This window comes from Schistocerca nitens, chromosome 4, assembly GCF_023898315.1.
Source record: "Schistocerca nitens isolate TAMUIC-IGC-003100 chromosome 4, iqSchNite1.1, whole genome shotgun sequence".
NCBI lineage: Eukaryota > Metazoa > Arthropoda > Insecta > Orthoptera > Acrididae > Schistocerca > Schistocerca nitens.
Window position 1 is genome coordinate 356420042 of NC_064617.1, and position 25788 is coordinate 356445829.

General features: G+C 40.6%; 1 protein-coding gene across 6 annotated transcripts in view; it reads right to left on the minus strand.

Moving 5' to 3' along the window:
- The window catches only part of LOC126253094 (DNA repair and recombination protein RAD54B-like), a 357224-nt gene that overhangs the window by 34657 nt on the left and 296779 nt on the right, over nt 1–25788 (minus strand). For 3 of the 6 annotated variants that reach the window (XM_049954200.1, XM_049954201.1, XM_049954198.1), the window contains 2 exons: nt 12649–12775; nt 268–501 (listed from right to left, as the gene is read on the minus strand). In XM_049954200.1, the coding sequence (XP_049810157.1) occupies nt 268–501; nt 12649–12775 (361 nt within the window). Of the gene's footprint in view, nt 1–267; nt 502–12648; nt 12776–25788 lie in introns of those variants that run through there. The other 3 variants (XR_007545901.1, XM_049954202.1, XR_007545900.1) reach the window with 2 other exon arrangements.

A 25788-nucleotide genomic window follows, 5' to 3' on the forward strand; every position in this document is an offset into this window, starting at 1 on the left:
TTATATATTACTGTCTGTCATTCTGACAGAAAACAGACCAATGAACTTTATGCATTGTTCTTAGACTTGCACAGCCTTGGAAGTATAGCCTGATGTCACACAGAGCACAACAAATGAAATGTCAAGGGACTTTTGGGTAGATAATGTAAAGAATAAGAAAAGAAATTCTTAATTTCTTTTGCACTTTAAAATTGGAAACTGTTTATAACATTAATATAAAACATATAAAACTGATGAAAACTATGTACAGTACATTTAAATTCCTACCTCTAGGAAGCCTGATCTGAATGGTGCTCTATGGTGTTCCCAATGAAGCAGCTGATTCATGCGTTGGTGAGGGTGTGTGGAATTTAACTGAACAGAACCCAGCTGTGATGGTCTATTGTCTACTTCAGATCTGCAGGTCTCAAATTGCTCATATGGTTGGCCATTTATATCACATGTACATTCTAATAACTTATGAGTGAGACAGATTTCATTTTCATCATATGACAGTAGGTCCTGGAGGAAAAATGTGTATTAGAACTACTAGAAGTGAACCACATCAACATGCGGTGACTTTTCTATGTCTACAGAAACTTCACTTACAGAAAGTACAAATAATTTGCAGATAAAAATTCCTCTTCCTCTCCCCAGATTTTTTGATGGTTACATAAAGAATTAATATCAAAGGCTTTTGTTTGCAGGAACAGTATTCAGAAATTACCTGTGACCAAAACAGGTAGCTATGTGCAAATGTGGGGAAAAAGACAACTACACAGAAGATTTCCAGGCTCATGTTGACAATATGTAGTGGCTATATGCAAGTAAAAGTATGCCAAATTTGTTCATAAACTTCACTAACTTATCTGGCAAAACCTGAAGGAAGTACCTACAATAAGTTTCACAAGTGTTCACTTGTTCACTAACTGAAACTTTTTTTTGTGTTTTGCACCCAATGTGCTTTTCTAGACAAAGGAGCTCCATGAAGTCTCTAAAATCTGATCATTTCATGAATGAACTATTTAGTTTTTTTTATTTTTATTTTTCCAACCAGTAGTTTAGGGGCTATGGATAAGTAGTGATAGCTTTGTAAAAATTGGTTTGTGTGAAAACAGAACTTAACTTTTCAATTCATTGCAGCATTACCTGTACATCATTTGATTTTCTGTACACAACGAAAAGTCACTTTGTACATATAGTTAACAAAAAACTTTACAATCAATATACAAATATATCTAGTAGATAATGTTAGCAAAGAGTTTTAGTTACCTTCAGATATTATTTATTAATCAAGTGTTGTGTTTTTTTTTTTTTTTTTTTTTTTTTCCTCCCTTCCTTCAAATAACAAGGAAGACGGAAATAATTAAAGATAACAATAGAACAAAATGACTGCATATTGAGGCATTGATTACAATGAGCCAAAAAGCGTAATTCAGATATTTTTACTATTTGGTATGACGCTATTGCCAGCATTCATCTTTTAGTTACACTTATGGTACTTAGGGTACTTGTGGTATACTTATAAGAAGAAAATAATGAAAATAAAGAAAAAATTAAAATTATGAAATTTACTGCAGTTTGCACTGTTTTACAGCAAAGTTTTGTGTCATCTCCTGTGTAACAGCCATGTCATCTGATCTAATCATAGCTCTCACACTGATCATCTGGTAATATTCAGTCACTTGGGTTAGTACTTTATTTCATATGATTATATATGTTTTATGTAGTGAAACATTGACAGGGGCTGTACATTTTGTGTGCAGATGCTGGTGGAATTGGTCACTTTCTGGAAACAACAAAAAACTGCATTGGCTGTGGGCTACAGGCTTGAGACTGCTGTTTTGGACTGCGGTAGCAAAGTGAAACCTTGAACGAAGTCTCAAAGTCTGTGGCACTTCTGATACCTCAAGTATCACCTGGACTCTCTGATGTTGCATCTGAGTTGTATGTCTTCACCCAAAGTTGAATGGCAGGCTGTAGCTGTGTCACAAATCTTTGGGCAAAATGCAAACGAGGGTATTGGCCAGGAAGTTGCCCCCTTTCACCTGAACAACAGTTATGAGGTGCTGTCTGCTGTTGAGAATAAATTGGAGATAACATGGGCATCGAAAAGATCCTCTGGAGAGGTCTGGGTAAGTACAGAGGATGAGTGCAGTACTAAGTATCAGTTCCATCAGTAGGCAGGCAGTAGAATACTTCAGTGAAATAGCTGGCATTTCAGGTAAGAAGTCTCTTGTGCACTACTGTGTTCCCCATGGGGTCCCTTTTGATATATGGAAACAGTTCTGCCAATGGATAGTGAGTACACTGGCAAATTATGGCTCATGTCATCATCCATAACATTTGCTGCCTGGATTGATAGGCAATCCTCAATTCCTTTACATAGCATGCTTCAGTAATGAAGATAGCTAAGTTCATATGTAATGTGGAAGCACATCTCATGATTTACAGTATTGTTCTCAGAACCAGTTAAGGTCCTCTGGTTTGGATTCAAAAAGAGGGTTTAAACTGGAAGTTCAGCAGAATCTGCAGTGGTCATGGATGCAGATTCCCGGCCACTGGAGGCCACATAAAGTAGATATGTTAGGTGTTGCGAAACAACTCAAATCACTAAAGAAAGGCAAGTCATTTGCTCCAGATGGTATACCAATCAGGTTCCTCTCAGATTATGCAGACACAATAGCGCCATTCTTAGAAATCATATACAACTGCTCAATTGGCGAAAGGTCTGTTCCTAAAGACTGGAAAGTAGCACAGGTCACACCAACATTCAAGAAAGGAAATGGGAGTAATCCATTGAATTACAGACCCATATCACTGACCTCAATTTGCAGTAGGATTTTGGAGCATATACTGTACTCTTACATTATGAATCACCTTGAAGAAAATGACTTATTAATACATAACCTACATGGATTCAGAAAATATCGTTCTCATGCAACACAGCTAGCTCTTTATTCCCATGAAGTAATGAGTGCTGTCGACAAGGGATCTCAGATCGATACCATATTCCTAGATTTCCAGAAGACTTTTGATACCGTTCCTCACAAGCTACTATCAGTCAAATTGCGTGCATATGGAGTATTATCTCAGTTGTGTGACTGGATTCGTGATTTCTTCTCAGAGAGGTCAAAGTTCGTAGTGATAGACAGTAAATCATCGAGTAGAACAGAAGTGATATCCAGCATTCTGCAAGGTAGTGTCATAGGCCCTCTGCTGTTCCTGATTTATATAAATGATCTAGGTGATAATCTGAGCAGCCCCCTTAGATTGTTTGCAGATGACGCTGAAATTTACCATCTCGTAAAATCATCAGAAAATCAATTCCAATTACAAAATGATCTAGAGAGAATTTCTATATGGTGCGAAAAGTGGCAATTGGCACTAAACAAAAAAAAGTGCGAGATAATCCACATGGGAACTAAAAGAAATCCAATAAAGTTTGGGTATACGATAAATCGCACAAATCTAAGGGCTGTCAATTCAACTAAATACCTAGGAATTACAATTACAAGCAACTTAAATTGGAAAGACCACATAGATAATATTGTGGTGAAGGTGAAACAAAGACGGCGCTTTGTTGACAAAACACTTAGAAGATGCGACAAACCCACTAAAGAGACAGCCTACATTACACTTGTCTGTCCTCTGCTGGAATATTGCTGTGCGGTATGGGATCCTTACCAGTTGGATTGACACAGGACATCAAAAAAGTGCAAAGAAGGGCGTCTCATTTTGTGTTATCGTGCAATAGGGGTGAGAGTGTCACTGATATGATATGCGAGTTGCGGTGACAGTCACTAAAACAAAGGCGGTTTTCTTTACGGCGAGATCTATTTACGAAATTTAAATTATCAACGTTCTCTTCCGAATGCGTAAATATTTTGTTGACACCCTCCTACATAAGAAGAAATGATCATCATAATAAAATAAGAGAAATCAGAGCTTGAACGGAAAGATTCAGGTGTTTCTTTTTCCCACACTCCATTCGAGAGTGGAATGGTAGAGAAGTAGTATGAAAATGGTTCGAAGAACCCTCTGCCAGGCGCTTAAGTGTGAATTGCAGAGTAACCAACTAGATGTAGATGCCACCTCTGGGAGGTGTGTGCGTGGCACGGTCTCCGCCATGCCATCTGCCTGCGACTGACGCACAGAGCAGCACTGACTGACTTTCTCTGTGTTATTCTAGTTTGTACCATGAGGCTATTTTTGTTATCGACCAGAGGTTATGAATAAAGTTATATTTTTGTGTCTTGGATCAGTTTTGTGTATTACTTGGTTATTACAGAACTGGCAACGAGGATGGGATTCAACTGTGCAGTAACCAAGTATTACGCAAAACTGATCCAAGTCACAAAAATATAGTTTATTCATAACCTCTGAATTATAATGATAATAGCCTCTTGGGACTACACAAGACACATCAACTACTGTGCATGATACAAACTAGAATAACATACAGAGAGTCAATCAGTGCTGTTCCACCCATACATGGGCATGAGTCACAGATGCAGATGGTGCAGTGGAGACCGTGTGTGTGCATGCCTCCTGCAGGCAGGCTCGGGCTGGTACAATTGGTGGCCGACTCAAGTGCACAAGCACAGCAGCACCACATTCGGCACAGTTACACTCACACATACTAGCAGTAGGATACAGTGATTCGTTCTTGCATATCACAAATAGAAAATATTAAAATGATATTATAAGGAGGTGCCCTGAAAAGTAATGTCTCTGAATTTCTTATATAAAAACTCTTAAAGCTTTTTAAATAAAGCAAACTTTATTAACCTTCTACATCTTTATTTTTCATGTCTACATATTTATTTCTCAACATAGTCATCCTGATGATGAACACATTTTTCCTAAAGAGAGACCAGTTTGTTGATACCATCACTGTAGAATGTCTGACTTTGTTGACAGAGCCATAACCTCGCCCCTGCTTGCACTGCTTCATCACTATTACAGCAAAGCCCTCGAAGCAGTTCTTTTGAGTTTTCGAAACAGATAAAAATCTGTTGGGGACACGGTGGGACTGTATGGAGAATGATCAATGACAGTGAACCCAAAGCATAGGATTATCGCACATGTTCCAGAGCTCAGGTGTGGTCTGGCATTGTCATGCTGAAGGAGTGAGTGAGTCACATCTGGATTATAGCACACTGATTGTCATGCACCGACATAGTTATGACTGACACACACACACACACACACACACACACACACACACAAAATTCAGAGCCATCTATCAGCAGAGGGTTGCAAGTACTTAGATACAAAGAATAAAGATGTAAAATGTTAATAACATTTGTTTTATCTGAAAACTTTTAAGAGTTTTCACACAAAAAATTTGGAGGCTTTCCTTTTCAGCATGCTTGCATAATTAACTTCATGAGCATCATTGGTAAGGTATAAAAATTAATCTCACTAATTAATAATGATAATGATCACACAGTATTTAGAAGAGAAAGATGGCTGTAAATGGAAGTGAATAACTGTAAAGTCTTATTTTCTAAATGGAATACAACACTGTCAATGGTGGTGACATTTATCGCTGTAAAAAAAAAAGAGAGAGAGAGATCATACCTAGTGAGATTATTACAGATTCTGAACACAGTAACTGGATACCTTTTGTAGATTATCTACTGAAAAAATTGCAATGGCAAGGAACTTGGATGTCACATACAAATATATTCATCATGATATGATAATAAGGCAAGATTTCAAATTATAATATTACAAAGAAATACAATGGGTGGCCATCAATTACGCTCAGAAGATGAAAGCCTAATATTGCTGCTAGACACATTAAAAAATGAAGTAACTACTTCTAGCTTTTGAAGCTATTAGTCCCTGCCTCAGGGAAGAAAGCGAGGTGGTTGGAGAAGGATATAGAAGAGGGTCAAGGTCACTCAAACCCCAGGTTGAGAAGGACTCACCTTTTATGAGGACAATGGGAAAAAACTAAATACCATATGAGCAATGCCATGAATCATATGCAGTTTCCCTCAAAAGTGATGTAGTCATTCACTGATGCAGAGATTTAACAAACACCTTCACATTATTGGACTATCTTTGGAGAATGTCCTAGCAATAGCAATCATATGCAATATCTACGGGATTATAAACTACCAATACCACAGATATAGCTAAAATACAATAAAAATGGTGTATGTACGATCATGCAACTGATGTGTAATCAGTCATTGTCATTTTCTGCCACAGCACTTGTGAAATAATATGATTCTGAGACAAGTAACACTGTGAAAGAAACCAAGCAGCCACTCCTCCTTAGTGTCATTATTAACAAGTAGTATTAAGGAAGAATATTCACAACAATATTCACCGGTACCCTAATTTTGTCCTGATTGTTAGCAAGAACCGATTTGTAGAAATTGCCAGCAACATTTCACCATTGGCAGTAGTGTATCAGAGCTGACCATAGCACACACCGGCAGTTCAGTCACAGTGTGGTTCATTCCTATGTCCAAACAAGCACCAAGCACACTGATACTGAAACTATCACTGAACAATATTCCAACATACTTTCAGACTGATATAGGAGGACATTCAGTTTTAATCAATGGAAAAAAAAGTAAAGTCATCAACTGTCTACCAATGCAAAGAACACACAGGCAATTGGTCATATACAATAATGGACAGTTCCCAGTAATTGCCATATCACCATGTCTATCATGTATAAGAATGTTAGTAGGAATTTGATGATTCATGGGGCAGCATTTCCACTGACTTGAAATACAAACTAATCAAATATGTTCCACACCACCCTCATTACTTAATCATTTGTGCTTTTCTACAGTGAGTAGTCTGTCTCAGTACTCCTCTCACCACAGGAAGCCACTATGTACAGCTACCTTTGTAATGGTTATGAAAATAAAACTGCATTTCAGTATGTACCTTGCAGCGATCACTCGTGAACCAGACCCAACTGATGATCGCTTATGAGTTACAATAAACCAAGGAAAATGCAACAGAACTGCATACTGCCTTTTCAGAGGCAGCTGGGAGAACTTCATCGACTTTGACTCTACACAACTACTTGCACGAACAAACTGGCTTCTAGGTGTCCATTGTAAACAACGGTACAAATTCCTCAACACCTTGGTTTGTGAAAGTGGAACATCTGGAATATGGTACCTGAATAATAGCATCAGGGTCTTTTCACCAAGGAGGGCAAGATTTGCCTGGTGCCTTTTGATCATCATAGAAGAGCATGGAAGTGACCAGATATCAATGCACATCTCAGAAATGCATTCTGCAAGGAGGTGGGTCAGTCATGTTTTGGACCAGTATCATATACATATGTCTCTCGTCATTATTAAGAATAATTTGAGTACTATGCTGTACTGGGACAGGATCCGCCAATGGATTGTCCAACCTTACGTCAATATTTCAGCAATAGGATCATCTTTCAAGATGATAATGCACATCATTGCCCATCCTATCAACATCTGCCTCCATGAGACAGAACTGAACTAGTTTAAAAAAAGAAGAAGAAGAAGAAGAAGAAGAAGAAGAAGAAGATGATGATGATGAAGAAGAAGAAGAAGAACATAAACAGTCTCCAGCACAAGAAAACTTTATTTTTATGGTTACCAGTTTTGGTCAGTTACTGACCATCTTCAGACATTATATCATATTGGTAGGTGGTAGTGGTGAACAGAGCAGGCATTGCCAACTCCACAAATGCCAACTGCTCACCACATTGACGCTCGTGGAGTTTGTAATGCCTGCCGCCACCTCTCAACATGGTATGAGGACTGAAGGTGGTCAGTAACTGACCAAAACCAGTAATAACAAAAAAAAAAAAAAAAGAGGTTTCTTGCAGTCGAGACTGTTTATGTTCATTTTAAAATACTAAGAAAACCTGCCGTTCTCCATGAGAAATGTTCTCAAAAATTACTCAACTAGACTGCACAGCCTGCACAATCTGCTGATATGAACTCAAAATGATGCACTTGGGACCAGTTGAAAGTTTCAGTGCATCGTTGTAGGAACTATCCTCACACACTGGATGATCTCAGGAGTGCCATCATTGACGAGTGAGATGGGCTTCAGCAGCAATATTTCACCTATCTGGTGAAAAGCTTGCCAAAGAAGATCCAAGTATATTACAACGCATGCAGCAGAGCAACATGTTATTGTGCAGAAGATTTTGATGTCACAGATACAAAGATGTGTACTTTCACAACTGCCTGCCTTTATTTCAATTATTATTTTGCTTTTATTTCAAAGATAATTTTTCTTTTAGTTTTATGAGACTTACTCATTTATGATGCCCTTGGATCTAAGCCCACAGAAACCCAAGTTGTGGAAAAAATTTTAAGTGATTTATTTGGGTTACACCTTTTACAGTTTTCAGGCTCCAAACCAAAAACTGAGTCAACCTATCTTGTTTACACTCCATTTTCTGACTTTGACTCATCATAAAAAGAATATGTACCCATGCTTGAACCTGTTCTAGAATGTAAAAAACATTTTACCTGCACATAATGCAACAAGTGTCAGCTGCTCCTTGCTTTTGCAGGCCTCGCCTCATTTCTTTCTCTGGACAGAAGATGTGAAAGAAGAGTGAGACCAACTACACAACTGAAAGAACATCATGCCAGTTTCTTCTAGCCAATGAGTTTTGTGCATGGTGATCACAAATAAAGCACGTTCTGCAATGGATATATGTGGCAATTTGACAGTGACCGTTGTGTAATCTTATATACATGCATTTCCAGGACCACGCCAAGAATAACTATTGGCAAAACTATCTGGTGACAAGTAGTTTATCATTGGGGCACCACTACAGGTACCCTTAGATAAGGAATAAATAAAACTTTGTGATACTAAAATACAGCATTCAGATTGTGCCAATACAAATGCCTTCCATTTGGCATGGCAAGTGACCAGAAATATTCAGTGGTATGTAGAAGAATTAATACATGTAGCACAATGTTCTGCACGCAATGCCAGTACTCTGATTACAAGAATAATGCCAGTAAAAATTATTTGAACACAGTGGTTCATGGTGTGGGTTCCTGGTATCATGTCCTAGTTCATGAACCACGGGCAACGTATGAGTGGCCACGTAAGTGGTCCTGACAGTCGGGATACCAGTTACTTTGGAATAAGGCTGGGCACCTCAGACATATTCCGAGTCGTGGCCACCTTTGTGCTCAGATGGCAAAGACTACCAAATCCACCGGTTAGTCCCTCAACCGTTAGGGGTAAAACTCAATGGGACCCGGGGCAAGTAAGGCTAGCAACCTGCTTACCTGGTACTATAAATATGATGCTGGCAACAATCAGAGCAAAATGCCTCAGACCTTTGGAGGTGACGGAGTCCCACCTCTAATTGACAAACCACGGACTCCTAAGATACGACTCGGCAAACGAATGGCAACGAGATGGGGAGCTATTAATATCAATGGGGGCTACTCTGGGAAGAAGGTAGAGCTGGCAGAAGCTGCAAGTAAGATGGGGTTGGACGTTTTAGCTGTTAGTGACATTCGGATAAGGGGTGAGAAAGAAGAGGAAGTGGGAGAATACAAGGTCTACCTGTCAGGAGTCAAAGCAGGAATAGCACAATGGGGTGTAGGGCTTTTCATCAGGAAAGAGATGGAACCCAGTGTAGTTGCAATAAGGTATGTAAACGAACGACTGATGTAGATGGATTTGACAGTGTCTAGCAAGAAAATTAGGATTGTGTCAGTATATTCGCATTGTGAAGGGACAAATCAAGATAAGATAGATAGTTTTTATGATGCACTCAGTGATATAGTTGTTAGAGTAAAGGAAGGACAGTGTTCTGCTCATGGGTGATTTTAATGCCAGGATTGGAAATCGAACAGAAGGGTATGAAAAGGTTATGGGTAAATTTCGAGAGGATATGGAGGCCAACAGGAACGGGAAACAACTCTTGGATTTCTGTGCCAGTATGGGCTTAGTAATCATAAACTCCTTTTTTAAACATAAGAACATTCACTGGTATACTTGGGAAGGCACGGGAACCAGATCTGTCATTGACTATATAATAACAGATCAGGAATTCAGGAAGGCTGTGAGGGACACACGTGTATTCAGGGGTTTCTTTGATGACACTGATCACTATTTAATCTGCAGTGAAATTGGTATTGTGAGGCAGAAAGTGCAGGAGGTCAGGTCCATGTGTAGGGGAATAAGAGTGGAGAAACTTCAAGATAAGGAAATCAGACACAAGTACATAACAGTGATCTCAGAAAGGTACCAGTTAGTTGAATGTAGTCAATAGCAGTCACTGGAAAAGGAATGGACAAGGTACAGGGACACAGTACTAGAAGTGGCTGAAGAATGTCTTGGAACAGTAGTGTGTAAGGGTAGGATGAAGCAAACAGCTTGGTGGAATGACACAGTCAAGGCAGCCTGTAAAAGGAAAAAGAAGGCATATCAAAAATGGCTACATACTAGAACTCAGGTAGACAGAGAAAGTTATGTTGAAGAAAGAAACAAAGCCAAACAGATAATTGCAGCATCCAAGAAGAAATCTTGGGAAGACTTCAGAAACAGGTTGGAGACTTTAGGTCAAGCTGCTGGAAAACCATTCTGGAGTGTAATTAGCAGTCTTCGAAAGGGAGGTAAGAAGGAAATGACAAGTTTTTGGGCAGGTCAGGAAAACTGCTGGTGAATCCTGTTGATGCCTTGGGCAGATGGAGGGAATATTTTGAAGAGTTTCTCAATGTAGGTGAAAATACTATCAGTAATGTTTCAGATTTCGATGTACAATGGGACAGGAATGATGATGGAAATAGGATCACATTTGAGGAAGTGGAGAAAATGGTCAACAGATTGCAGTGCAATAAAGCGGCTGAGGTGGATGAAATTAAGTCAGAACTCATCAAATACAGTGGAATGTCACGTCTTAAATGGCTACACAGGATAACTGAAATGGCGTGGGAGTCGGGACAGGTTCCATCAGACTGGAAGAAAGCAGTAAGCACACCAATCTTTAAACATGGAAACAGAAAAGATTGTAACAACTACAGAGGTATCTCTTTGATCAGCGTTGTGGGTAAAATCTTCTCAGGTATTGTTGAAAGGAAAGTGCGAGTATTAGTTGAGGAGAAATTGGATGAAAATCAGTGTGGGTTTAGGCCTCTTAGAGGTTGTCAGGACCAGATCTTTAGCTTACAGCAAATAATGGAGAAGTGTTACGAGTGGAACAGGGAATTGTATCTATGTTTTATAGATCTAGAAAAGGCATATGACCGGGTTCCTAGGAGGAAGTTATTGTCTGTTCTAATAGATTATGGAATAGGAGGCAAACTTTTGCAAGCAATTAAAGGTCTTTACATAGATAGTCAGGCAGCAGTTAGAGTTGACGGTAAACTGAGTCCATGGTTCAGAGTAGTTTCAGGGGTAAGACAAGGCTGCAACCTGTCTCCACTGTTGTTCATATTATTTATGGATCATATGTTGAAAACAATAGACTGGCTGGGTGAGATTAAGATAGGTGAACACAAAATAAGCAGTCTCGCATATGCGGATGACTTAGTTGTGATGGCAGATTCGATTGAAAGTTTGCAAAGTAATATTGAGCAAGATCAGAAATGTAAGGACTATAGTATGAAGCTTAGCATCTCCAAAACAAAAGTAATGTCAGTGGGAAAGAGATATAAATGGATTGAGTGCCAAATAGGAGGAACAAAGTTAGAACAGGTGGATGGTTTCAAGTACTTAGGATGCATATTCTCACAGGATGGCAACATAGTGAAAGAACTGGAAGCGAGGTGTAGCAAAGCTAATGCAGTGAGCGCTCAGCTACGATCCACTCTCTTCTGCAAGAAGGAAGTCAGTACCAAGACTAAGTTATCTGTGCACCGTTAAATCTTTTGACCAACTTTGTTGTATGGGAGTGAAAGCTGGATGGGTTCAGGTTACCTTATCAATAAGGTTGAGGTTACGGATATGAAAGTAGCTAGGATGATTGCAGGTACTAGTAGATGGGAACAATGGCAGGAGGGTGTGCACAATGAGGATATCAAAAAGAAAAACTGGGAATGAACTCTATAGATGTAGCAGTCAGGGCTAACAGGCTTAGATGGTGGGGTCATGTTACACGCATGGGATAAGCAAGGTTACCCAAGAGACTCATGGGTTCAGCAGTAGAGGGTAGGAGGAGTCGGGGTAGACCAAGGAGAAGGTACCTGGATTCTGTTAAGAATGATTTTGAAGTAACAGGCTTAACATCAGAAGAGGCACCAATGTTAGCACTGAAAAGGGGATCATGGAGGGATATTATAAGGGGGACTATGCTTCAGACTGAACACTGAAAGGCATAATCAGTCTTAAATGATGATGATGATGATGATGATGATGATGAGTAACTATTCTACCACAAATTCAGGGCTTGGCTTTTCATAGTGGTTATGATTTGTTTTCAAAATTTTCACATATAACTTGCCCACTTATTCCTCCCATTCTAATGAGTATAGATCCATTCCTTGATGATCTTAGGAGTTATTGTTTACAGCAGCAAAGAAGGCTGCTATATGAAATATTGTCCTAGGAATTGAGGAGGCAAAGGGTGGAAGCAGAGTGAAGGGGGACAACAATCATGACTCAAGTGATAAATAAAAACTTATTTTGATAATGACATACAATGATATGAATATTAAAACAAACCTTAAGTTCTTCTTTAGACAGGCGAATGGTACTATTGTTCTGTGGATCTACAACTGTACCACTTAGATCGGTCTTGCTTATTTGGCGTTGGAAGATTTTTTCTTCTATTGTACCCACAGAAAGCAGCCTAAGAAAAGAAAAATAGAAAAGGATGGTATAGTGAGAGACAAATGTATATTCACCATAACATAATATAAAGCACACACACTGACAGACATCTACCTCTACAACAACATGTGGCATGAGAAAAAGTGTATAATCTGTAAGTGTTATCAATTAATTTACATGTTGAACTTTTTTATTTATTACAAAATTATCTCTTGCCATTGCACTTGGTTCAAATGCATGGTAAATCTAGACATGTTTCTCACTGGATACAACAACAACAACAACAACAACAACAACAACCCACTACAAGCATATGGGGAGACTTACAAGTGAAATATAATGCAAATTTTCACAAACCTTAACAATACATTGTCCATACTTGATAATATCTCGTAATCACCTCTTCACTTCTCTCAACAAATTGTCATCCTTTTTTCACAACAAGATTCACATCTTTAACATTTATCTGAGTGGTATAAAGTTACTTGGACACCTTGAGAACACTTCAAATCACAGGCAGAAAAACCTCCACGAATATAATTCAAACACGTGCTTATTTATTTAATAAATGACATAGAAATTGGTGACAGAAAGCTGTGACATTACATTAGTTAGCTTAGATTAGATTACTTATTCATTCCAAAGACCCACAAAAGATGGGATCCTCCAGGGTGTGGAACATGTCAGATAAACACATTACAAAAATGTAATTAGAAAAGCTTGAGTTTCATTAATTTTAATGATCCTCAGTCAACAAACAGTAAAATTATGTATATGAATTAAATTTAAACTTCTAATAGTTACAGGTTTAATACTTATATCTGCTTTCATTAAATCCATCATTCACACAGTAGCTAGTTACTTGGCTATTACAACCAAGTATTGTCAAAAATTGAACTAAATTATTCATTTCAATGATCCTCAGTTAAGAACAGTCAAATTATGTACAAGATTTAAAATTAAACTTCCACTATTTACAGACTTAAGACTTACATCTGCTTTCCATACATCCATCATTCACACAGTAGGTAGTTAGTTGGCTGTTATAACCAGGTATTGTCAAAAATTTAAGTAAAATAAATTTTCATTAAAATGGTCTACTGCACTTTTTAAGAAATTCATAGATGGAATAGAAGGAGTTGGCCACCAAAAACTCTTTTAAATTAAGTTTAAATTGTGTCTTGTCTGAAACTAAACTCTTAATGGTTGCTGGTAACTTACTCAAAATATGAGTTGCTGAATACTGGACTTATTTCTGGGCAAGAGTAAGTGATTTTAAACCTTTATGTATATTGTTCTTATTCCCAGTACTGATACTGTGTACTAAGCAGTTAGTTGGAAAAAGAGGTGTATTATTTACAAAAAACTTCATTAAGGAATAAAAACACTGAGAAGCTGTGATCAGTATGCCCAATTCTTTGAATAAGTTTCAACATGATGTTCTTGGATTTACACTACACATTACTCTTATTATACACTTCTGTATTCTAAAAATTTTTTCTCGGTTTGTGGAGTTACCCCAAAATATGATACCATATGACATAATGGAGTGAAAATAAGTAAAATATGCCAGTTTTTTTATATTTATATCTCCTATGTCTGACATCATTCGCATTGCAAACACAGGCTTGTTTAGGCGCTTTAGCAGTTCGTTAGTATGTCGCTCCCAACTGAATTTATTATCAAGTTGTAACCCCAAGAATTTCACACTCTCAACTTCTACTATTTCCATGTCATCATATTTTATACACACACTAGAAGGAAATCTCTTGGAAGTTCTGAACTGCATATAGTGGGTCTTTTCAAAGTTTAATGACAGTGAATTGGCTATGAACCACTTACTAATGTCAGTAAAAATTTTATTAGCTGCCTTTCTAAATTTATATTTGATTTACTAATTATTGCAATGTTTGCATCATCTGCAAATAAGACAAACTTGACATCTGGTAATTTAACAGATGACAGGTCATTAACCAGAATACATTTCCTATTTTTATCAAGCAACATCACCTAAAAAGCTAATTACAAGAAAAAATCCTCCCTCTGTTGCTATAAATAAATACAAGTCTCTCAAGCATAATATGCTAACCATGACTGCAATCCTTTCACCTTACTTTTGCTGGCACTCATCCCTGAGCTCCAAGACAGTTCCACTATGAAAGTTGCTCAGAGCTAACCGCAAATTTTGAAATCTAATGATTTAGAAATTTGAAAACTTCCATGAGGTGTCTCCAAACTATTCTGCTTCAAAATTGTTGCATGAGTTCTACTCACTTTCCACTTTTTTTTATTTGTCATTTCTCTACTCGAGGTGGCAATTTGAAGGACTCATAACTGTCTTGAATAAAATATGACCCCATAGATTCTTTTACTACTTATAGTCTCCTCATGTTCCTTACCAATTTCTTCAACTTTAGTGGCAGCAGTATTGGTCACACTAACTTGTCTGCCTTGTTGATAATTCTATACATGCAATGCGTCCAGTAGTTTGCTTTGAATATTTTATGTGCCTCACTTTCTACACTTTACTGTTAGCTTTTATTATAAAGCTTGGAGGTTTCCAAATCAATCCTTTAAACATGGGAGTTTTTTCCCATGCACTATTATATATGATAACAGTGTAGGCTGAAACAATGAATTAAAATTTGTACCAGTGCTGGGATTCAAACTCAGGGCTCCTGCTTACTAGGTAGATGCACCATTCATTGCGCCACACTGGTGCTATGGCTACCTTAGTACGTCTCCCTACGATAAAGGTGGAACTCAATATGTTTCCGGAATATCAACTGTATATGATTAATTTAAGATACTTATATAATTGTTAGCAAACTCTGATCACATTTGAGTTTTCTATTAAAGTATTTCAATTTTACCACCTAAGGCTATAAGTCCAGCTGCCTTCAAACTGTTAACTGCATCAGTGCTGAAAAACAGAGATACACTTACTACCCACTATCTCCTAGATAACTGCTTTATTGTATACTACATTTCTGTTGCTGCTGCAAACTAATGTTTGCGCTTATCCTAATATCCTCAACTGTGGCCACTACAATGCAAGTTTTTCTCCAGGCCCTGTAACTTCTGGCAAGCACACTAGTGTTGATTTCTAGTCCATTTCACGTAAATAATACAAACAGCAGTGTCAAACATTGGGCTGCCTCCATAATCTTCTATAACAAACATCAGGTGTGAAACAAATCCTACTCTCTTCAGTAAAGAGCACCACATACCAGTGATCCAGAGTCAATTCAGGTCCCCCTTGGTCCCCTGGTTGCACATCAGTGATGGGGTGAAGAAAAGGAGGGTGGAGAGAGGGGCTACATTGTTGTTCATAAAACAATGCCAAAGTCATCGTATGCAGATGGCTGTGTACTGTCAGGTCAACACAGCCCTTCCTGCTGCCTTCTCCTCAGGGTACCGATGAGAAATAATTTGTAGCTAAGGGACATCAGCTGGTGTTGTTGAACATAGATGACCAATAAAAAGCAGATCCATGTTTTATGTCTTATGATACCAAATGAATGTTAAAATTACATCAGTTGGTGTAAACTAATTCGGTGGGCAACTTCTTATGCTGAGAGCTCTTCTTACTGTAAAGTGACAATTTGTACTTGGTCTTACAAAAGAACTATCCAATCTGACATGTCAAAATCTGCCCTGAAATTTTTTATACAGGAAGAATACACTGAAAGAAATACAATGTAATTAGCAGTTGCCTTTGTGGTATCGTTAAGTGTTAAGAACGGAGATAAAACTAAACTAATTTTCTTTTTGTGACAGTCTTTTTGTTGTGCCTATCTGCAACTCAGCATCTCCGCTATGTGGTGAGTAGCAACTTTCCTTTCCATAATATTGTTAAATTCCATCCGGGATTTTCTATTGTTTGACCCAATTTTCTTTTGGTTTTCTTAGTACACTGAAGGGAAAAAAATTGACACACTACGAAGGAGTTGTGCAACATAAACAAAAGTTGGTAGGTCTGTTTCTATAGTTGAAAGATGATGTTTCACACCAGTCACATAAGAGTGGTGCTAGCAGTGCCACTATGAGGGTGCAAATCAGGTTTGCTTTGAATGTGTGCTGCAACAGTCATGAGCATTAGTTACCTTTGAAATAGAACATCATGAGTTGATGTTACTCTAAAATACCTTTAAGACAACAAAGACACCATTATCAACACCTCACCGAGTTTGAACATAATAGGACTACAATAAATTGGATGTTTCATCCACGATACTGCAGAAAGACTTGGCTGGAATGCAGGAAATGTACATGGCTGCTGTCAGCAGTCATCACAAGAATGTACGGTCACAAGAAGACTGAGCTGTGGATGGCCTAGTGGCACTACCAAGAGGGAAGACCATCTTGCAGCCCATCAAAATGCATATGCAGCAGCAATCTGAGCAGCAGCTGGCATTACAGATCTCACTTGAGGGCAGGGTGGAGGTCTGTTATGTTTTCTGGTGAAAGATATTTCTGCCTAGGTGCCAGTGATGGGCATGTGTTGGTTGGAAGGAGGCCAGTTGATGGCCTGCAACCAACCTCCATGTGTGCTAGATGCACTGGACCTACACCTGGAGTTATGGTCTCAGGTGTAATTTCACAAGACAGCAGGAGCACTCTTATGGTTACCCCATGCACCCTGCCTACAAATTTGTATGTCAGTCTGGTGATTCAACCTGTTGTGCTGCCATTCATGAACAGCATTCCACGGGGTGTTTTTCAACAGGGTAATGGTCACCCACATACTGCTCTTGTAACCCAATATGCTCTACAGGGTGTTGACATCTTGCCTTGGCCTGCTCAATCACAACAACCATCTCCAATTGAGCATATATGGGACATAATCAGTAAACAATTTCAGTGTCACCCACAAACAGCATTACTGTCCTTGCACTAACCCAATATTCAGAGAATCAATCAAAATCTGTAAAATTAGACAGGTTATTTTCTGGGTTGGCAGTCTATATCAATGTATAGCGATGTTCCACATGATAAAGTACTTTTATATTACCTGATAATTGTAAACAAGAGAACAATACACAATATGTAGTTCACCAGAGCCATCATATTTATTTCGAAAATTGGATGTTAGATTTGTCCACTTAACTTCCAGCACTAACTGCAACACTTCAAGAAAATAATTTCAATCAGAAGAGGTTGGTGAGTGTGTTGAAATAACAAGGTGAGCAAGATTAAATAACAGGAATTCTTAGCTCCTGATTGAACTTTACTTCGCCACCTGATACCACAGTAAAGAACCAGTGGAACATAGTATGTGGCACCCATCAACAAGAACCAAAAATAAATATGGCTGGGAGTGCGGAAATTTTACAAAGAACAAGAACAGCAACCAGAAATTTGAAAGGATAGGTGAATTTTGAGTACATATATTTGCAGGAATTGATAAACAGCTGAAATTATGCTGTAGTGTAAAATCAATTGCTAACACTGTGAATCAAGAATTTTTGAAGAGGTTTGGGTAGAGTGAGTGTGTGTGTGTGTGTGTGTGTGTGTGTGTGTGTGTGTGTGTTCGGATCTTATGGGTGCTCAACAGCAAGGTCATCAGCACACTTACACTCATTAAAGCCAACGAATGTGGATCAAATATAAAAAAAATCATCATGTACTCATCCTCTCACTACAATCCCACTCACACTGACCACACAATCGCTATCTCATAAGCACTAAAACAGCTTAGAAAGAGCTATACACTAAATTAAAACACAAGTAAAATGACAAAGAGGCTAAAAGGAAAGCACAAGGAAATGTCACTGGCTGACCCATTTTTTTTTCTTTTTTTTGGGGAGGGGGGGGGGGGGGGGGGGTGAGCCAGTCACCCTGTTAACACATTAAAACCATCTCCCTAAAATCTTGACCAAAACATTGGACAATTCACAAAGCTTTAAAAATTGAATCACATTTGTTTGAATGTCACTTAAAGGGCAGATCCAGTGGCAAATCCATGTGATCTAATGAAATGTAGCGCACAGTGATCTGTACACCATAAGCAACACACATTGTAGGGTCCTCTCGCTACTGCAAGAAGCCATGCACGATGGGTTTGTGGCCTGTGCAAAGATGTGTAAGGAGGACCTCGTGCCATCGACATGGCTGGAAGGAGGTACACCATGGCTGCATTGTCAGCAACTTGTCTTCCCATCAATGCCTGACCTTATGCCTCAACAGTGAGGTGAGAGCCTGCAGGGGGATGGCATACTGAAATAATTTGAGGATCATGACACACCTCCTTGGCTGCTAGATTCGCCTGTTCATTCCCTGCAAAACCCATGTTCCCTGGTACCTGGTACCTATTGTTACGGCACTTTATGATGTTCAGTGCCTTCAGGGTTCTGGCTTTCAAGTGTCTCAGGTACAGCAACCATGACATTTTGGGGTAAAACATGAGGCCCAGGAATCTCACCAAGTCTCTAAAATATAGAATGGTGTCCCTCGTATGCAAGTGTCAGGTAAATTACAAATACGATGAGAATGATTAAAATGAACACACACACACTAACCTGTACAAAACTGAAAACCCATCTTTGCAGTCCCCTCCTGTAAGCTCCCCAATGCAAGCTGTAACAGATGGCTCACTGGTGCAACACTAGAGGAGGAATAGAAAATAACAAAACCATCCACAAATAAGGAGCACTGTACAGGGCTCCTTACCTCCTTCCCCCATTGTTGTATATGGAGGGGGAGATCCTGGATATTCTGGACTTTATCTGTTGGGCACAAACATTGTAGAGAGTGAACAGCAATCAGAGAATCAGAACAGACAACAAATTTATCCCTGGAAGAATTGTCTTATCTGCTCCAGAGCCCACAATATTGCATGTAATTCTGTATTGCAGACAGTAAATTCTTGAGGCAGTTGAACCTTGAGGACACGATCTGGAAAAACAGCAGAGCAATCAACAGAGCCCCCCCTGTTTAGACCCATCCATAAGGAAAGCTACATAATTGTGGTGCTCATATAAAAGGTAATACAATCTCTGGCAGGTCGACAGACACACAAACAAACACAAACATACACACAAAATTCAAGCTTTCGCAACAAACTGTTGCCTCATCAGGAAAGAGGAAAGGAGAGGGAAAGACGAAAGGATGTGGGTTTTAAGGGAGAGGGTAAGGAGTCATTCCAATCCCGGGAGCGGAAAGACTTACCTTAGGGGGAAAAAAGGACGGGTATACACTCGCGCACACACACACATATCCATCCACACATATACTTGTGTCTGTATATGTGTGGATGGATATGTGTGTGTGTGCGAGTGTATACCCGTCCTTTTTTCCCCGTAAGGTAAGTCTTTCCGCTCCCGGGATTGGAATGACTCCTTACCCTCTCCCTTAAAACCCACATCCTTTCGTCTTTCCCTCTCCTTCCATCTTTCCTGATGAGGCAACAGTTTGTTGCGAAAGCTTGAATTTTGTGTGTATGTTTGTGTTTGTTTGTGTGTCTGTCGACCTGCCAGCACTTTCATTTGGTAAGTCACATCACCTTTGTTTTTAGATATATTTTTCCTACGTGGAATGTTTCCCTCTATTATAGTAATACAATCTCTCCTATACTGCACTAAATCTAAAATTATGCTTGGCCTCTCCAGTAACCAGGGCAGCAGATGGTTAAAACTCTGGATTTGTGGTTGTACTTGCTCCACTCCAAGTGACGCCAGCACATGCTGCACACGAATCGCAAACGGCCTTGCTGCTCGTGGACAATGAGAGAAGAGGGGGATGAGCAACTTTATGGTATGCGGGTGAATTTGGAGCTTCGAATTGTAAGTGGCAGTTCTCCAGCCTCAGCACAGAGACTGGGTACGGGACTGGTCCTTACAGCATACTTGGCTAGCCTAATCCCTTATTGGTGGACAGTGTCAGTGATCTTCAAATAAGAAGGTCTCGCCGATCTGTGTACTGTGCACCCGTTGTCTAACCATGATAGTTCTATAAAACTGGAGCATATATACCCTGTCTCCTCCCCAAGACCTATTGTTACTGCATTTTATGATGTTCAGTGCCTTCAGGATTCTGGTTTTCAAGTGTCTCAGGTACAGAAACCATGACATTTTGGGGTGAAACATGAGGCCCAGGAATCTCACCAAGTCTCTAAAATATAGAATGGTGTCCCTCGTATGTAAGTCAGGTAAATTAGAAATACGATGAGAATGATTAAAATGAACACACATACACTAACCTGTACAAAACTGAAAACCCATCTTTACAGGCCCCTCCTGTAAGATCCCCAATGCAAGCTGTAACTGATGGCTCACTGGTGCAACACTGGAGGAGGAATAGAAAATAGCAAAACCATCCACAAATAAGGAGCACTGTACGGGGCTCCGTACCGTAGACATGATAGTGTTTATGACTATGGCAAAGAGGGTAACACTTAAAACACTGCCCTGGGGGACACCATTTTTCTGCTAAAAACAATATCACCAACTTGGATCCTAAAAACCCGCTGGGACAGGTTAGACAGTATGAAGATGGGGAGGTGACACAAAAGCCTCATTGATGCAGTTGTGCAAGAATACTGTGTCTCCACGTAGTATCGCAGGCTTTATTGGTATTAAAGAATTTGCTAATACACTGATTTTTATGCAGGAAAGCCCGCGGAATAGCTGCCACTAGCAGGAAAAGGTTGTTGTTAGTGGCAACGAAACACCAGATCATGGCTTTCATTGCCAGAAGTTTTTGTGAAATGTTCTGCCAGTGCCTGAGCAATGTCCTGGGGCGCTGCCTGGAGACATAACTGTTTCAGTACTGCTGCTATATATAAACGAGTGTGTTTATCAGAAATCCTCCAGATCGCTTCCCATACTTTTGTAGAACAAGTGGAACAATTAATGGAGTCCAGGAACTGTGCTCTATTTAATATAACTGTGCCAGGAACTGTTGCTCTATTTAATTATGTGTCAAGTCTTGGCTCTCGCAACTCAAAAGGCTGTGACATTGTCCGCTATTGGGCGGCATTTCAACCAGCGAACAGCCGCATGCCTGTCCTGGGTCACTGAATGACACTCATCAGTCCACCAGGGTACAGTTTGCCTCCTAAGATGACCAGAAGACTTGGGAATGGATAAGTTAGTGACATAATGGATCACTCGTGCGATGTGGTCCAATCATTCCTGGCCACTGTCGCGGTGTTCGAACCCAGCCAGATGGCTGAACAGCATCCAGTTAGCCACGCTAATAATCCATTTTGGTGGCTGCTCTTCAGGTAACACTCCTTCCAGTAGCTGCAGAGCAGGAAGTGGTCACTATAATTAAGGTCATCAATGACTTTCCACTGAACAAAGTCTACGAGGGCTGGCAAGCAGAAGGAGAGGTCAATGTCTGACAATGACCCAGTAGTAGCACAGCTCATGAGATGACTTGAGGCTCTCCTAAACCTGACTGTTAAGGCAAGTAGAGGTTGAGCCCCACGAAATATGAAGGGTGTTGAAGGCTCCCAGTATGAGAATTGGTCGGGGTAGTTGTTCTATAAGATCTGTGAGTGCCTTAGAGTCTACTGCATCTTCCAGAGGTAAATACAATGAGTAAAGAGTGGTCCTCTGACACACATGAACTTCAACATCAACTGAGCAACTGCTTGCAGGTCAGTAGCTGGGGTGAGGGGAGGGGGGGGGGGGGGGGGGAGTGCAGATGAGTGGTGCAAATTGGTGATAAACACGGCGACTCCTTCCTTGGCTCTTTCCCCTGTTAGATCATCTTTGTGGCATAGCATACAGCCCTATTGCACAGGGGCATCAGTATCTTTAAAATTTGTTTCTTGTAAACACAAGCACCAAGGTCATGCCTGTACTAGGAGTTTCAATTCATCCACATGAGTCCAGAACCCAATCAAATTCCACTGTAGTATGGGAGCCATTTCATCAGTGTGGTTTTAAATTACCCCTATCTTTGCATCAGGGAGGTGAAACACTTGTAAAGCGAGCAGGGGGGGGGGGGGGGGGGGGAGCTGCCTGGTTCCGAGACATGTAACACTATGATGTCCTTCTCATCAGTTAGACATGCCAGAAAAACATCTGATGGCACCTGGGACAGCTTTGGACCCATGTGTTTTAATCCTTTCCCTGAACCCTGTCCCTTTGAGGATGGGTGTGTGAGTGGGGGGAGGGGGGGAAGGGGGGATGACACTGAGTGGCACTCTGCTTTTCATGTGCCTTCTTTATGCTCACTGCGGAACTGTTGGTGGTCCTTTCTGTTGCAGTTGCTTAGATTGCTTTGTTCTTACTTGCTTTGCCTTTGCATGTACACATGCAATTAGAAGTGCTTGTGGTGGATAGTGGCACACTGGACATTGTCTGCACTAAAGCATCCACCTTGGGAACTGGCAACAGATTTCTGTACCATGCAAGAATACAAAGTGGCAAAGACAGGAGGTTTCATCCCCTTATATTCTTCTTTTCGCTTCAGCATAAGGGATTCGCTTGATCACTTCCATTTCCTGTATTTTGCACTCATCAGCAAAAACAGGGCAGTCTCGGCTCCACTCTGGGTGGCTCCCAGAGCAGTTGATGCAGATCGCTGGAGACAGGTAGTCAGTCACCAGCGTTATGGCTGCTTTTCCGCATTTCCTGCAGGTCGCTTCATCTCAACAACTCTTGTTTGCGTGGTCAAAATGCTGTCATTAATTGCACCACATGTGGTTTGGTATGTAAGGTCTAACTGTAAGTCAAATAAACCTGCCATAAAATGTTCAGGCAGCATTGTAGAACTGACTGTGACAATGAAAGTGTCAGTCTTTTCAGTTTCTCCATTAGTCCTCCACATTCGCTGCTCCACATCCATTATTCCCTGGTATGCCAATTCTTGTTTCAGCTCCGCTACGTCCATATCCACGATATCATGGCACGTGACCACACCCTTGCTTGAGTTGAGAGAGGTGTGCATCTCAGCAAGGATACCACAGTCACTCAATTTCTGTGATTTCTCGAGATGTTCACTTGCTTTGAACAGTTATTTTGACCAACAATGAGCATTACACAGCCATTTAATAAATTTTAAAGGGCCAACAAGACCTTTCAAGCCTTTGTGGATACAGACAGAAGACACTTTTTCAAATGTCTCCCCTTCCTCTTTATCACCAGAAAAACATAATTGTTTATGACTCCATGGGCCCTGTTACTTAAGTCCAAATGATTCTTATTATCAGGAGGGCTAGCCTCTCTCTGTTCTTTTGGATGAATGGGTGTGAATACATCCAGGCAGTACACCCATATACTGGAAAGAGAAGCTGAAGATTTTGATGGTTCCATCTCGGTCCCACAAGCAGCTGGGGAAATGAGTGTCCACTCAGATAGAGCCCCACGTGCCGAGTAAGCCTTATACAACTGAGGTGTGGCAGGTTCCCCAGAGGTTGCCCACTAACGATTCTTCCACCTCAACAGGTGTGCACCTCATTGCTTCGTAGCTCATCTTGAGATTCAATTTTTTTTTTAATAGAGCTTTTTACTATCCACACAATCTGAGCAGTCAGGGTAAGATTCCCGTTCCCTGTGACACACAATGTTCCACCACCACGCCGCATGGTGGCCCCTGAAACATGCCTAGAGCATACAGTGACAGAGGACTGGCAGCACTTCCCAGTGCCCAGCCCAGGAAGCCCAGGGTTGCCAAGCCCATGCCCAGCAAATGAATGCTGAGCCCTCGAGGAAGTTTGGGTAGCCAATGAACAATTATTAAAGCGTTCACCACAGAGTGCCCCCTCAAAGTGCGCGTGAGTAAGCCGGCCTGCACAGGTGTGTATGACCAGTTGTGTCATGGCTGGCTGCACTGCAGGACACAGCTGGACTATTTCTTGGAGCTGTGTTGTGTGCGATGCCAATGCTGAGAGCTGGTAGGGAAGCAGGTGGCGCAGGAGGTGCCTGGTGTGCTCTTACATTGACACAGATGGCGTGTCTGGGGGCTGGAGGCATGGGGAGAGACGTCAGAGGGGTCGTGTCTCTGCAGCAGGAGCCCCCCTCATCATGAGACAGTGGTTTATGTGGCCATCGTGGGAGGACTGTCAGGCAGTCAGTGCTCAGAACACCATCTGTAGAAAGGTGAGATAATATGGAAGCACAGCTGATGTCCCTGGGGAGGGTGTAAGTGTTGATGACGTGTCCAACGCATGCAACATCGTCGTCAAATGCAAGCGTGTCATTGTTGCAAGCTGTGAGGCAGAGATCATTAAGGGCAAGCTTGATAGTGAAGTCATCTGGTTTGAAGTTGCTGAGGTCTAAGGGGACGGCGACAGGATGCGATGTATTGGGGTCTGCCATCTGTGTGTCGGGTGGTGATTAATACTCGTCGTTGGTTGATATTCTTGTTGAGAACCCAAGCTGGTTTCAAGCGGTGAATCAAGATGGTTGTTAGTTTGTCATTAATCAAGAGTGTTGAACACAGGTTTGTCTCTTTTAAGAACTCTTAAGGGGCCTGAGTACTGAGGCTGCAATGGCAGCATTACTGTGTAGTCCCACAGCACGACATGTTAACAGTTTCCAAATGCTTTATGTACAAAGACTCTGTGATGTGAATGAGGGGCTGGGCTGGTACTTGGATATGTCAGATGTGATCCTTTAATCACTGAACTATTGCAGGTAAATCTGAGTGTTCATGGCATTGTGCGGATAGGGCTAAACTGGTGGGAAGAATGAGTGATTTGCCATAAAGTACCCAGTGAATGATGCCTGCAGGTCTTGTTGAAGGCTGTTCTGACACCAAGCAGTACCAAGGTAGCACTTCAGTCCAAAATCTGCTGTGACAAATATAGGCTGCTTTGAGGATCTAGTGTCACCACTCGACTAAGCCTTTATTCTGAGGGTAATACGCTGTGATGCGGTTACACTTGAAACTGAAGAAGTTGCACAGGGAAGTGAAGAGTGATGATTCAAACTGGTGGCTTTGGTCTGTGGTATTCGTATCTGGTGTGCCAAATCTTGCAATCCTAGTCTCTACAAAGGCATGGGCCGTAGATTCTCCTGTGATGTCTTTAAGTGGACTCTGTCTATCATTGACATCCTCCAACTATGGGAGGAGGCC